The 16,062-nt window shown below is 51.4% G+C and overlaps 1 protein-coding gene across 1 annotated transcript in view; it reads right to left on the minus strand.

Annotated features, from left to right (window-relative positions):
• pgm2l1 (phosphoglucomutase 2-like 1) overlaps window positions 1-16,062 on the minus strand; it is a 174,181-nt gene that overhangs the window by 12,675 nt on the left and 145,444 nt on the right. Inside the window, exons 10-12 of the mRNA XM_038818972.1 lie at window positions 13,626-13,719; window positions 3,720-3,849; window positions 1,308-1,497 (exon numbers count right to left, since the gene is read on the minus strand). Coding sequence (XP_038674900.1) covers window positions 1,308-1,497; window positions 3,720-3,849; window positions 13,626-13,719 — 414 coding nt within the window. The remainder of the gene's footprint in view (window positions 1-1,307; window positions 1,498-3,719; window positions 3,850-13,625; window positions 13,720-16,062) is intronic.

Raw genomic sequence — 16,062 nt, forward strand, 5'->3', positions numbered from 1 at the left:
TGACGTCATCGCGTATTTGCGCGAAACCCGCGCATGCGCGGGCCGGGATGCCCCTCAGCCGCCCCGCGAATGAATACTGCGGGGCGGCGGAAGGAGAAATAGCGCGCGGGCATCGGGCCCGCTGCCCGCGATCGGTGCCCACCGATCGCGGGCCCATGGCACCCTTGGCACGGCCGTGGTACTGCCGTGCCAATCGGTGCCATGGTTATAAAAAGCGAGTTGTTCCCGCCGTTTTTACGAACGGCCAGACCAGGTGTGTTTGCCGTTCGTAAAAACAGCGTAAAGGGCTGGGACTTCGGCCCATCTATCAGCTGTGAATCGCTGCCGGCCGTAAAAAAAACGGCGGCAGCGATTCGTGTCGGGAGTTGGGCGGGGGGGGGGGGTGTGGAGAATAGCGGGAGGGCGGGAAAAATGTCGGGAAGGCCCTCCCGCTATTCTCCGACCCGTCGTGGGGGGGCGGAGAATCGCGCCCAATGTCTCTAATTAACTACTCTGTTGGGAACCCTCTTAATGTAAACAAAAATCTATTAGCTCAAACATTTACGATGCTTTAATTGTACTCGAGCTGTCTTGCAAACCAGAATTTGTAAAAACAGTACTGCAGAAGTCAGACACTAACCCAGGCTTTTAATCCTTTCTGCATCAGATGCATATAATACAATATATCTGAAATTCCAACATTTATCAGAGTACTTCCAGGTCCGTTTGCTCCTTTACTCCATTTATATTCTTATTTTCCAAGGAATATGTGACCTCTTTATTGTTTTGACCAAAATGCAATACCTTACAATTCTTAGTGTTGAAATTAATTTGTCAATCAATTGCTCATTCTTCAGGTTGATTAATGCCTTCTTGGTGAAGACTATGAACCACCCCCATTTGGTGTAATCGTAAATTACAAATTCTGTTTTTGTTTTCAAAGATAAATCATTAATATAAATTGTGACTAAGAATGATCTTTGTAGAACACCACTCCCCTCACTCTGCCATTTACCCACTTTCTGCTTTGTAGCTAGCCAGCAATCCATTATGTTGTTGCCACCATTCAGCAGGATTTATTCAATACACAGATGTATCTCAGTCTAAAAACAGTGTGAAATATACACATAATTCCAGCAGTATCTCATCTTTTTGATGATAAAATAACATTGATAGTCTAAAGGTACTAGTAGAATTGTACCTCAATGTCATCCGGGCCTTTGGGATTATCTGCCATCAAATCTTGCACAGTTTACAGGTTGATGCTAATATAAATTCCTGCTTCCAAACAGTTCATAGGTGAAGCATAAATCATTGTTTAAACTCACCGATTTCTTGTTCGGCTGGTTGCTGTCATATCCGGTAGTTACATCTCTTATGTGCAAAATTTCAAATGACCCACAACAATCCGGATATTGATTTTCTCTCTCATAGTTTCGAAGTCGATCAAATATTCTCTTAATTGTAGCAGGGTCGTAGCATTTAAAGTAGGAAGTCTTTGAGATATGATAACCATACCTAAATACAGGCCGTGAATTCAAACATTCAGTTAGAAATTTAAATGCCTTTGAGTACAAGCACAAACCTGTAAAAATAGCTTTTTAAATACCCATTTTCTTGATTTCATGTTGGCATTGGGAATGGAATACTCTCCATGACAGGCATCCAGTATCCCCAGTAAGCACTCTCAGGATAGGCCCTGCTCCCTCATCGCTTTACCTACAACATGCCTGTTTCATCCCGACCAGAGCACGTCCTACTCCACCAGTGTTGTATATTCCATCTCCATCAAAACTGGAGTTTTCTTCACTGAGTCGAGGTCCCAGGCCCGATCCTGGCCCTGGGTCACTATCCATGTGGAGTTTGCACATTCTCCCCATGTCTGCGTGGGTTTCACCCCCACAACCCAAAAAGATGTGCAGAGTAGGTGGATTGGCCAGGCTAAATTGCCCCTTAATTTAAAAAAAAAGGAATTGGGCACTCAAACTTTAAAACAAAATCTGGGCTGGGATTCTCCCGCAATTGGCCTGACGCCGGCAGCAAGAGCGGCATGAACCACTCCGGCGTCAGGCCGCCCGGAAATTGCCGAATCCTCCGCACATCCGGGGGCTAGGCTGGCGCCGGAGGGGTTGGCGCCACGCCAACTGGCGGCGAAGGGCCTCCGTGGCCCGGCGCGAGTTGGTGCATGCGTAGATCCGCCGGCGTGTTTCCTGTGCAGGGGGTTTCTTCTCCGTGCCGGCCATGGCAGAGCCTTACAGAGGCCGGCGCGGAGGGAAAGAGTGCCCCCATGGCACAGGCCCGTCCGCAGATCGGTGGGCCCCGATCACGGGCCATGCCACTGTGCCCCCCCCCCCCTCCCCCCCATGGCCGGATCCCCCCGTGCCCCCCCAAGGACTCCGCTAGCCACCCTCCAAGCCAGGTCTCGCTGGGTTGGACCATGTCTATTTCACGCCGGCGGGACTGGCTGAAAACGGGCGGCCGCTCGGCCCATCGGGGCCCGGAGAATTGCCAGTGGTGCCGCTGCCAACAGCCCCCGGCCGACATGGTGCGATCCCCGAATCCCGCCCCTAGTGTTTTCTCCAAACAAGCGCACCACATCAGCACAAGTCTTGTTGAACCCAAGGATAATTTAACGGTGTGAGTGCATTGCACTGGAGACTGGACTCCATTTATTTCAGGTGGGATCCCTCTAGCCAGCAGACAAAGGAACATTCATCCCATCAGTCTGGGCCGGTGCAGAAATGAAAGGCCAGAGTTTCCAAATGCAATGTATTGTGAAAACCAACAGACAAAGCAGCCATAGGCTCAACAATCTTCAGCTGCTTCGTCAATGGTCTTCCTTCCATCATAAGGTCAGAAATGGGGTTGTTCGCTGATGGTTGCACATGTTCAGCACCACACCAGACACCACAGATACTGAAGCAGTCCATGCCAAATACAGCAAGACCTAGACAATATCCAGGTTTGGGCTAACAAGTTGCAAGTAATATTTATGCCACACAAGAGGCAGACAATGACCATCTTCAACAAGAGAGGGTCTAACCATTCAAGGCATTACACCACTGAATCCCCCATTATCAACATCCTGGGGATTACCATTGACCAGAAACTGAACTGGACCAACCATAAAAACCTGTCCACCATATCTACAAGGCACAAGTCAGGAGTGTGATGGAATACTCTACACTTGCCTGGATGAGCGAAGCTCAAACAACAGTCAAGCAGCTCAATCCAGGACAAAGCAGCCCGGTTGATAGGTAGCCCTTCCACAAACATTCACTCCCTCCACCACCGACGAACAGCAACAGCATTGTGTACCATCTACAAGAAGCGCTGCAGGAACGAAGGCAGCCAAACCAAACCCACGACCATTCCCACCTGGAAGGACAACAGCAGCAGATACATGGGAACCCCAAAACAAGGAGGTTCACCCCCAAGCTACTTACCATCCTGACTTGGAAATATATCGCCATTCCTTAATTCGCTGGGTCAAAATCGTGGAATTCCCTCCCTGACAGCACAGTGGGTGTACCTACACCTCAGGGACTGCAGCAAGTCAAAAAGGCAGCTTATCACCACCTTCTGAAGGGCAACTTGGTATAGGCAATAAATGCTGGCCTAACCAGTGCCACTCATTCCCGTAAATGAATAAATTAAAAGATCAGAGCATTGATGGGTAATGCTACACTACAGGAAGCTGTGTTTCCACACGCCTTCAATACAAAGTAAGTACTACTCACGTTCTGTAAATACTATTCAATTGATCAGTTATGGTGAGGCTTTTGGTTTCCAGGTATGTTGCTATTTCTGCCACTATTACAGCAGCGCTCACCCCATCCTTATCAAACATCAGTGTACCACACAGAAACCCTGTGGGATTGAGAGCAAAAATAATCTCATCAAAAGTTTGAATGGTGGAAAAAGGTAGAAAAAAGCAGGTTACCAAACAATCAGAGAAAGAAGACACTGGCCAATGGTACAGGTGAAATTGAATGCAGAGAAGTGTGAAGGGATTAAATTTTCATCAGAAAGAATGCAGAGACAATATAAAACAAAGGGAACAATTCTATAGGGGGTAGCAGAGGCACAGGGACGTGGGTGTATGTTGTCAGGAGAGGTTGATGGTGCGGTTAATAATGTGTGTGCCGATACTTCCGGTGGCAACCATGAGGGAGTAGGTCGCACATTTGGTGGCTCCCGCTCTGGCTAGACGTTTGGATCTTTCCCCCCGTCTTTGTTTGCACTTTTAAGCGCTGGATTTGAAGAAACAGTGAACAAGTGTTCGGTGTATATATTGGTTTATGGAACAGAGAGCCCGAAGAGATTGAAAGGGAAGAAACAAAAAGTCAGGGTCGAGCTGGGTGTTGGCTGCAGCAGCGGACAAGATGGCTGGTGTCCAGACCCCTGGGGCTTCGACCCAAACTTCAACGGAGGAGCTGATGCAGGTCAACCGGGAAGGCTTCGCCTGACAGAAACGGGAATGTCTGGACCCATTAAGGAAACGGTGGAGAGGATAGAGCAGAGGCTGGATGCCCAGGGCCGGACGATCCAGAAACTGGAGAAGGCGCTAGCTGAACAAGAGGAACACCAGACGGCGGTGGAGATGGAGGTGGGGATGCTGAGGGACCGGCAATAAAGGCTGCTGGAACAGGTAGAGGATTTGGAGAACAGGTCCCGTAGGCAGAACCTAAGGATTGTCGGCCTCCCGGAGGGGGCTGAACCCGGGGAGTTTGTGGCGAACATGTTTCAGAAGCTGCTGGGAGATGGGGCTTTCCCCCGACCGTTGGAGGTGGATCGGGCGTACAGAGCGCTGGCGAGGAAGCCGCAGCAGGGAGACACCCCTCGGGCGATGGTGGTCAGGTTCCATAGGTACCTGGATAAAGAGCGTATTCTCCAATAGGCCAAACGCACGCGGAGGTGTAACTGGGACAACAGCATTTTGCGGGTGTACCAAGATCTAAGCGTGGAGTTGGCCAAGAGGAGGGCAGGCTTTAATCAAGTCAAATCGATCCTGTTCAAGAAGCAGGTTAAGTTCGGTCTGTTGTATCTGGCGTGACTTTGGGTTATGCATGAGGACCAACATCATTACCTTGAGTCGCCCGAGGACGCTATGGATGTTTGCCAGGAAGAAAGGACTGGTGCCAACTTGAGAACATTCTGCTCTAAGTTTGATCTGTACTATGGCGAGAGTTTGGCTTTGTTTTTCTTTATACTGACTTTGGGTGGCGTCTGTTTCTTAAAGGGACCCACTGGGCATAATAGGAAAAGAAGCCCAGACAGCGTTTGAGGGCTTTGCGGGAGTTGGGGAGGGGAAGTTCCATTAGGGGGTGCATGCGTTCGGGGTCGGGGCCTATCACTCCGTTACGCACTACGTAGCCGAGGATGGCTAGACGGTCGGTGCTGAACACGCACTTATCCTTATTGTAAGTGAGGTTAAGGAGTTTTGCGGTACGGAGGAATTTGCGGAGGTTGATGTCGTGGTCCTGCTGGTCATGGCCACAAATGGTGACATTGTCGAGATACGGGAAGGTTGCCCGTAAACCGTATTGGTCAACCATTCGGTCCATCTCCCTTTGGAAGACCGAGACCCCATTTGTGACACCGAATGGAACCCTTAGAAAGTGGTAGAGGCGCCCATTGGTCTGTGAGGAGGGTAAACCTCCTGCCGGCCAAATAGTGCCTCCAATGTCGCACTGCTTCGACTATGGCTTTGGCTTCCTTTTCCACAGAGGGGTGGCGGAGTTCGGAAGCCCATCCGCTTCGAACGCAGTGTACTTTCGGTCACTCGCGCGATTAGGGAGCTGGTGGTAGGCAGACTTAAGGTCCACCGTGGAAAAGACTTTGTACTGCGCGATCCTGTTAACCAGGTCAGAGATACGGGGGAGAGGATACGCATCCAGCTGCGTAAACCTGTTGATGGTCTGACTGTAGTCAATGACCATCCGGTTTTTCTCCCCAGTCCTAACCACCAGCACTTGTGCTCGCCAGGGATTGTTGCTAGCCTCTATGACTCCTTCCTTCAGAAGCCTTTGGACCTCGGACCTGATGAAGGTCCGGTCCTGGGCTCTGTACCGTCTGCTCCTGGTGGCGACGGGTTTGCAATCCTGGGTGAGGTTTGCAAACAAGGAAGGGGGGGGGGGGTCGACCTTGAGGGACGCGAGGCTGCAGACAGTAAGGGGGGAAATAGGGCCGTCGAATTTGAAGGTTAAGCTCTGCAGGTTGCATTGAAATTCCAGCCTTAGGAGTGCCGGTGTGCAGAGGCGGGGAAGGACGAGGAGTTTATAGTTTTTAAAAACACTCCCCTGGACCGTGAGGTCCGCTACGCAGCACCCGGTGATTTGGACTGAGTGCGAACCAGAGGCCAGAGCGATTTTGTGTTTTACTGGGTGAACGGGGAGCGCGCAGCGTCTTACCGTGTCAGGGTGGACAAAACTCTCTGTGCTCCCGGAGTCCAGTAGGCAGCTCGTTTCATGACTGTTGAGGAGGATCTGTGTGGTCGCCGAGGAAAGCGTGCGGGGCCGCGATTGATCCAGCGTCACTGCGGCGAGTCGAGGCAGGAACTCAGAGTCGTCATCCATCATGGAGTAGTCACTTGCGGGGTCCTCGAGGCCAATCCAAGATGGCGGCGCCCGTTGGCTGCACGTGGTGAGGGGTGAACAAGATGGCGGCACCCGGGGGTCGCATGTGGAGTCAGGGGCCCAAAATGGGGGCGCCCGTGGATCACTCGTGGCGGTAGGGGGTGGAGGCAGCGAGGTCCGCGGGCCGCACGGGGCCCTAGAGGAGCGCAGGGGGGTGGACCCGCGGTCGCTGTTCGGGACGGCCGCGACCGACTTTGATTGGCAGACAGCCACATAGTGGCCCTTCTTGCCGCAGCTTTTACAGGTTGCGGTGCGGGCCGGGCAGCGCGGGCGGGGGGTGCTTGGCCTGACCGCAAAAGTAGCAGCGGAGGCCCGTGGGCTTATCGGGGCGTCCCACGCGCAGGTCTGGTGGGGGTCGGAGTCGGCGGGAGTGAGGGGGGTTGCGTGCCACGCTGCCCAAGGGGCCACCGCGCGGGCGGGGGCATACGCGCGGGCATTGCGGTCAGCGACCGCCAAGGAGGATGCGAGGGTCCGTGCCTCAGCGAGGCTTAAAGTGTCCTTTTCCAGAAGCCTCTGGCGTATCTGGGATGATTGCATGCCCGCAACAAAGGCTTCCCTGATCAAGAGTTCGGTGTGCTCCGCAGCAGTGACTTGCGGGCAGGCGCAATTTCTCCCCAGGACAATGAGGGCCCGATAGAATTCGTCAAGGGACTCACCGGGGAATTGTTGCCTCATAGACAGGAGGTGCCGCGTGTAGACCTGATTCACTGGCGTGATGAAATGTCCCTTCAGCAGATCCATAGCGGCGTCAGAGTCTAGTTCATCCTCTATCAGAGAGTAGACGGCAGTGCCCACGCACGAGTGGAGGATGTGGAGTTTCTGTTCCCTTGTCGAGCGGTTTTCTGCTGTGGTGAGGTAACTGTTGAAACATGCCAACCAATGTTTAAACATTGCTGACGTGTTTGCAGCATGCGGGCTGATGCGGAGGCAGTCTGGCTTGATCCGTAGCTCCATTTCAAAATTCTAGTGTATTAAATTGATGCACCATCAATTGGACTCGAGTTGTGAAGTAGTTCCAAACAACAGGCTTTAATACACTAGATGTGTGCCCGGCAGTAGACGTACAGAGAAAGGCCGACTGCCAGCCGGTACGGGTTCTTATACCCCGCCTTGTAGGCGGAGCTACCAACCTCTCAGCCAATCGGCGGGTAGTCACATGACTAGCCTCAGCCAATTGGCAGAGAGGCACATAACTTGCCTGGGCCAATGGGCAGCGAGTCTTCTGCATCAATGGCAGCATGGTTCTAAGGTACCGTAATCTCCCTAGTCATACTACCACATAGTTCTCCTTCTTATCGCACGTTCATAGGGTCTACTCCCGGATCGATTTTTTAATACTGAGTAGGGATCTACTGACAGGGGTGGTGGATGCGCAGTATTCGGCAATCACCATTTCCGACCATGCCCCGCATTGGGTTGAGCTACAGGTGAGTGAAGACAGCTTCCAGCGCCCACAGTGGAGGCTGGATGTGGGACTGCTGGCGGATGAAGGGGTGTGTGAGAGGGTGAGGAAGTGTATACACAACTACCTTCAGGTCAATGATACGGGGGAAGTCTCAGCAGCGATGGTGTGGGAGGCAGTGGTGAGAGGGAAGCTGATTTCAATCCGGGCTCACAGGGACAAGACGGACAGGACAGAAACGGACCGACTGTTAGCGGAGATTCTGCAGATTGACAGGAGGTATGCGGGGACCCCGAGTGCAGAGCTCTTGAGGGAGCAGAGGAGGCTGCAGGCGGAGTTTGGGATGGTGTCCACGGGCAAGGCAGTAGAGCAGCTCAGAAAGGCGAGGGGTGCAGTATATGAGCATAGAGAGAAAGCCAGCAGGATGCTGGCTCAGCAGCTCAGAATTTGGCTAGGGCAATAGGTAAAGCGGTGGATGGAGACGGTAACTTGGGAGGGGATGCGGCGGGTGTGAACAGAGCTTTCTAGGACTTTTATTGCAAACTTTATAGCTCGGAGCCCCCCGCGGGGGCGGAGGGGATGAGACGCTTCTTAGACGGCCTGACATTCCCAAAAGTGGGAAGGGAACTAGGAGAAGGGCTGGGCGCCCCGATCAGAGTTGAGGAGATATTAGAGGGCTTAAAGGCCATGCAGTCAGGTAAGGCCCCGGGGCCGGATGGGTACCCGGTACAATTTTATAAAAAGTTCCCCGGGATATTGGGGCCGCTGCTGGTCAAGGTTTTTAATGAGGCAAGGGACAGAGGGGTGCTTTCCCAGACGATGTTGCAGACTACCATCTCTTTGATTTTAAAACGGGACAAGAACCCCGAGTTGTGTGGGTCTTCTCGGCCGATCTCCCTTCTTAACGTGGATGCCAAACTGCTGGCAAAGCTTTTGGCCACTAGGATTGAGGATTGTGTGCCGAGTGTTATTAGGGAGGACCAAACAGGGTTTGTTAAAGGTAGGCAACTGGGGGCCAATATAAGAAGATTGCTCAATGTGATCATGATGCCCTCCGGAGGGAAAGGAGGTGGAGGTAGTGGTGGCTATGGACGCGGAGAACACATTTGACCGGGTAGAGTGGGACTACTTATGGGAGGTGCTGGGACGGTTTGGATTTGGGGTGGATTTCATCGACTGGGTCAGGCTGTTATATCAGGCCCCAGAGGCGAGTGTGAGGACAAACAGGACGACTTCCGACTATTTCAGACTGTACCGTGGGACCCTCTCCCCACTGCTGTTTGCGCTGGCTATAGAGCCGCTGGCAATTGCTCTGGGGGCTTCAGGGAGTTGGAAGGGGCTGGTTCCGGGGGGGCGGGGTTGAGCATAGGGTTTCATTTTATGCAGATGACCTGCTTTTGTACATTTCGGACCCGATGGCGGGGATGGACGGAATCATGGCGACCCTGGGGGAATACGGCCGGTTTTCGGGGGACAAATTGAATATGACAAAAAGTGAAATGTTTTTAGTTCAGGAGAGGGGCCAAGGGGACCGGCTGAGGGATCTGCCTTCCCGGTTAGTTGGGGACAGTTTCAGGTACCTGGGAATACAAGTGGCGCGGGAATGGGGTCGACTACACAAGCTGAACCTGTCCCTGCTGGTAGATCAAATGCGAGGGGAGTTTCGAAGGTGGGATGCGCTCCTGCTGTTTTTAGCTGGGAGAGTTCAGACAGTTAAAATGACGGTCCTCCCGAGGTTCTTATTCGTGTTCCAGTGTCTCCCCATTTTCATTCCACGTTCCTTTTTTTAAGAGGGTAAGCAAGATTATTTTGGACTTTGTATGGGCGGGCAAGACCCCGCGGGTAATGAGGGTGATGCTCGAGCGGAACTGGGGGGAAGGGGGGCTTGCACTGCCGAATTTCAGCAACTATTATTGGGCGGCTAACATAGCCATGATAAGGAAGTGGGTGGTGGGGGGAGGTCGACTTGGGAGCGGATGGAGGCAGCCTCATGTAGGGGCACCAGTCTGGGGGCATTGGTGATGGCGCCAATGCCGTTCCCGCCGGCGCGCTTCTCCACCAGTCTTGTGGTGGTGGCGGCCCTTCGGAACTGGGGACAGTGGAGGAGGCACGTGGGAGCAAATTGGTCTGGCCCCCAATATGTGACAACCATCGGTTTGCCCCGGGGAGGTTGGACGGGGGGTATCGGGTATGGCGGAGGGCGGGGATTGAGCGGATGGGAGATTTGTTCTTGGAAGGGAGCTTCCCTGGCTTGAGGGCACTGGAGGACAAGTTTGGGTTGACAAGGGGGAATGAATTCCGGTATATTCAGGTGCGAGACATTTTGCGCAGGTGCCATCTTTTCCACTCTTGCCACTATGGGGAATCCAAGATAGGGTAGTGTCTAGAGGATGGGTGGGGGAGGGAAGTGTCTCGGATATTTACAAGGAGCTCATGGGGGCGGAGGAGACACAGACTGAGGAACTGAGGCATAAATGGGAGGAGGGGTTGGGAGGGGAGATTGGGGAAGGCCTGTGGGTGGACGCGCTGAGCAGGGTTAATGGGACTGCAACATGTGCCAGGCTCAGCCTGATTCAGTTTAAGGTCGTCCACCGGGCCCACATGACAGTGTCCCGGATGAGCAGATTCTTCGGTGTAGAGGACAGGCGTGTAAAGTGTCTGGGAGGATCGGCAGACCATGTCCACATGTTTTGGGCGTGTCCAAAACTTAGGAGATGCTGGCAGGGGTTCGAGGACGTCATGTCTGGGGTATTGAACGTAAGGGTGACAATGGGTCCGGAGGTGGCGATTTTTGGGGTTTCAGAGGCCCTGGAAGTCCGGGGGGAGAAAGAAGTCGACGTTTTGGCCTTTGCTTCCCTGGTAGCCCAGAGACGGATCCTTCCTGCTTAGAGGGAGTCAAAGCCCCCGAAGGCGGAAACCTGGCTGTCAGACATGGCGAGTTTTCTGGGCTTGGAGAAAATCAAGTTCGCCTTGAGAGGGTCGGTGTTAGGGTTCGCCCGGAGGTGGCAGCCATTCATTGACTTCTTTGTGGAGAATTAATCATCAGCAGGGGGGCGGGGGGAGGGTTAGGGGAATGTAGCATAGATGTAGCAATTAGGCAGATCTGGGTCGGACGGGTTAGGGCAATTGTTTATTGTACAGTCCTTTTGTTTTCACGTTCTGTAATTCTACTGTTTACAATGCCAAAAAAGTACCTCATTAAAATGATTTATCAAAAAAAAAATAATGTATGTGGCATTATCAATAAGGGCACACGAGTATAGAAGCAGAGAACATAGAACAGTACAGCACAGAACAGGCCCTTCGGCCCTCAATGTTGTGCCGAGCCATGATCACCCTACCCAAACCCACGTATCCACCCTATACCCGTAACCCAACAACCCCCCCCCCCCCCCCCCCCCCCTGTTTGAAATTGTGTTCAATTTTTGCAAAACAACAAAGTCATCACTGAATTTCAGAACTGTTACAGCCATTCGACCCACTGTGTCTGTGCTGGTTCTCAACGAGCAATTCATTGTGTGCTATTCCTCGCACCTTCTGTAACCCTGCACATTCTTTACTCCCAGATGCTGTAATAATTAAATCCCCTTGAATCTGTCTCCACCACAATCTCAGGCAGGGCATTCTCTTAACTGTTTGCTGTGTGAAAAAGTCTTTCCTCAAGTCCCCAATGCTTCTTTTGCCAATTACCGTAAATCTGTAGCCTCTGATTCTAGATCCTTCCACCAGTGGGAACAGTTTTCCCCGATCTACACCTGTTCCAATTTCTCATGATTTTAAATATATCTTTCAAATTGCCTTTTAACCATCACCTTCACCTTTCCAAGGAAAACAGTGCCACAACTGGACGCAGTACTCCAGTTGAGGATGACCCAATGTTTATACAAGTTTAACATAACCTCCTTGCACTTGTACTCTCTGCCCTTATTTATTACACCCGGGATACTGTATGATTTATCACCAGCTCTCTCAACCTGTCCTGCCACCTTAAATAATTTATGCAGATATACACCAAGGTCCAAATCCTCCTGCACCTCTCATGAATTATATATACAATTTAGTGCACCAGAATGTGAAGTCCTTAGGGAAGGAAACCTGCCACCCTTACTGACCTATATGTGAGCCATGGGATGGTGATTGGGGGGGGGGGGGGGGGGGGGGGGGGGGGGGGGGGGGGGGCATGCAGAGGGGCGAGGGGGGGCATGCAGAGGGGCGAGGGATGGGTTTAGATACAAAACACATTTTCAAATAGACCACATAATATGCATAGTTAGACCATTAGATACAGGAGCAGAATTAGGCCATTCGGCCCATCAAGTCTGCTCCGCCATTCGATCATGGCTGAAATGTTCCTCATCCCCATTTCTCTGCCTTCTCCCCATTACCCATGATCCCTTTATTAATCAAGAAATCCCCTTATCAAGGACACCAGATTTGTGCTCGAGATGGTGTTCCCCATAGGGCTATAGACCAAGAGCTGGAAGGCGGAATTAGACAGAATTAGAACGTAAGAACTAGGAGCGGGAGTTGGCAATTTAGCCTCTCACGCCTTCTCCATCGATCAATACAATCATGGCTGATCTCATCCTGCCCTAATCTCCACCGTCCTGCCCATTCTCCATAACGCTTCAACCCATTACTAATGAAAAACCCATCTAACATCTCCTTAAATTTACTCACTGTCCCAGCATCCACCACACTCTGGGGTGACAAATTTCACAGATTCGGGAGAAGTAGTTTCTCCTCAACTCTGTTTTAAATTTGCTATCTCTTATCCTGAGACTATGACCTCTTGTTCTAGAGTAGCCCCACAAGAGGAAGCATCCGCTCCAAGTCTACTTTATCCATACTTTTTATCATCTTGTATACCTCAATTTGATCTCCCCCTCATGCTTCCAAACTAAGAGTATTGGCCTAAACTGCTCAATCTCTCTTCACAAGACAAACCCCTCATCTCTGGAATCTAGTGAACCTCCTCTGAACTGCCTCCAATGTCACTACATCTTTCCCCAAATAAGGGGACCAAAACTGTGCGCAATACCCCTGATGCGGTTTCACCGATGCCTTGTACAGTTGCAGGAACAAGAATACTTCCTTACCGTTATACTCGAAATGGCAACATTCCATTCACTTTCTTTATTATCTGCGGTACCTGCATGCTAGTTTTCTGTAACTCATGCACGCGGACAAACACATTCCTCTGCATCGGAGCACCCAAAAGTCTCTCCCCATTCAGATAATAAGTTGCCGTTCCATTATTCCGACCAAAATGGATGACCTCACACTTATCCACATTAAACTCCATCTGCCAGATTTTGGCCCACTCACCCAACCTATCTATATTCCTTTTTAAGGTTCTTATTTCCTCATTGCAACTTACTTATGCAATGGTCAGCAGCAATTTCATGGCAGTGATATAATCCTGAAGCTCAGCTGATGTTTATAATGTCTCGTTTTGCACATGATTAATTACTTCTGCAGAACCTAATCCCAGCCTTATAACTCACTTGTATTATAGCAGCAAGCCTAGAGCATTCACAGACTACAAACCTTCCCTCAAACACAAGGCCAAACCAGAAGAAAGAAAAGCGGAGAGCATTGCTTACCAATAGATTCTTCAAATGCAAACAACACTTCATTCCCACTCTGTAGGAGCTCATCAATTCGGTTTCCAATCCACTTAAACCCTGGCAAGGTTTCCTGAAATATAACAGCTATCACAGTTAGCAGCAAAATATATTTAAAAAGCTGTCTTGGATATTTTTACTCAAGTTGGTCAAATTGGAATGCAGAGTACAGCAGGCATGAGTAGCAAGGCTGGCATTTATCCTTTTGACGTGTTCGATGCTGAATGCCCTGTGTAACCTTTAAAACCACCGCTTGAGTAAATACCTTGGAAAGTGATCATATTCCTATTTATTTAACATGGGAGGAATTAACAAGAGCTGCAATTATAGAATGATGCAGCGTAGGAGGCCATTCAGCCCACTATACGACATCCACAAAGCCATCAGGGACGCCAAGAGACAATACCAGACTAAACTGGAGTCACAGACTAACGACATGGACTCTCGTCGGTTGTGACAAGGCTTAAACAATATAATGGGCTACAAAGCAAAGCCGGGTAGAATCTCCGGCAGCAACGCACTCTTCCCCAATGCATTCTATGCTTGTTTCGAGCAGGAAGCCAACAAACCGTTGTCAACAGCCCCAGCAGTAATTTTACACCAATACCCACCATCACAGCTTCTGAAGTCAGATCGGAATTCTTGAAAGTGAACTCTCGGAAAGCAATAGATCCCGACAGAGTCCTTGGTGATGCACTCAGATCCTGCGCGGCCCAACTGGTGTGTTCATGGACATCTTCAATCTCTCCCTACTCCGTTCCGAGGTTCCCACCTTCTTTAAGAAGGCCACCATCATACTGGGCCAAAGAAGAACCAGACAGCACGCCTCAACGACTACCGTCCAGTGGCCTTGACATCGATCATTACGAAGTGCTTCAAGAAGTTAGTCATGAGACACATCAACTCCACACTCCCAGAATACCTTGATCCACTGCACGTCTCATTCCGTCACAACTGGTTCACAGCAGATGCAATCTGCCTGGCCCTATACTCATTCCTGGAGCATTTTGATATGAAAATGAATGAAATGAAAATCGCTTATTGTCACGAGTAGGCTTTAATGAGGTTACTGTGAAAAGCCCCTAGTCGCCACATTCCGGCACCTGTTCGGGGAGGCTGGTACGGGAATCGAACCCGCGCTGCTGGCCTGCCTTGGTCTGCTTTAAAAGCCAGCGATTTAGCCCAGTGTGCTAAACCAGCCCCATACAAGGACCTAACAAAGGATAACAAGGACTCCTACGTCAGGGGCGGGATTCTCCAATCCCGCGGCAGAGTGGCCGCGTAAACGACATTGCGTTTTACGACGGTGTGAACGGGCTGCTCCGACGTCTAATTCTGGCCCATTGTCTGGCCGATCAGCTGCAGATCCCGGCGCAAACTGGGCACCGTGGGATCCATGCATGTGAAGTTGCGCCGTCACCAACGAGGACATGTGCAGTGGCCTCCTTCAACGCACCGGCCAGACGCAGCATGGTGCAGGACTACAGGGGCCAGCGCGTAGGAAAGGAGACCCCCAGCCACAGAGGCCGACCCGCTGATCGGTGGGTTCTGATCACGGGCAAGGCCACATCGGAGCACCCCCCCCCCCCTACAGGCCGCCACATGACCCTTACACGCCGAGGTCCCGCCGGACCAGAGCAGGTTAGAACGGCGCCAGCGGGACTCGACTCCTTTCCTATGGCCGCTTGGCCCATCCGGGCGGGAGAATCGGCGGGCCGGCCGCGTAGAGCGGCCCGCGCCGCGACAACCACGCCGGCGATTCCCCGCAGCATGCCGGCGTCGGGGTAGTGTGGCCCGTTCGCGGGGATTCTCTGGCCCGGCACGGGGCTGAGATAATCCCGCCCGCTACTCCTATTTATTGACTACAGCTTCGCCTTCAACACCATAATCCCAGCCAAGCTCATATCAAAGCTCCACAACCTAGGACTTGGCTCCTCACTCTGCAACTGGATCCTCGACTTTCTGACCAACAGACCACAATCAGTAAGGATAAACAACAACACCTCCTCCACAATAGTCCTGAATACCAGGGTCCCACAAGACTGCGTACTTAGCCCCTTACTCCACTCCCTGAACACACACAACAGTGTGGCATAATTTGGCTCCAACTCCGTCGACAAGTTTGCTGATGACACGACCATAGTGTATTGGATCTCGAAGAACAATGAGTCAGAGTACAGGAGGGAGATAGAGAACCCAGTGGAGTGGTGAAACGACAACAATCTCTCCCTCAATGCCATCAAAACTAAAGAGCTGGTCACTGAATACAGGAAGTAAAGTATCGTACACACCATCAGCATCAATGGCGCTGAGGTGGAGATGGTTGACAGCTTAAAATTCCTAGGTGTAAACACCACCAACGATCTGTCCTGGTCCTCCCTTGTCGCGCTACGACCAAGAAAACACAACAGCACCA

This window comes from Scyliorhinus canicula, chromosome 14 (genome assembly GCF_902713615.1).
Source record: "Scyliorhinus canicula chromosome 14, sScyCan1.1, whole genome shotgun sequence".
Lineage (NCBI taxonomy): Eukaryota > Metazoa > Chordata > Chondrichthyes > Carcharhiniformes > Scyliorhinidae > Scyliorhinus > Scyliorhinus canicula.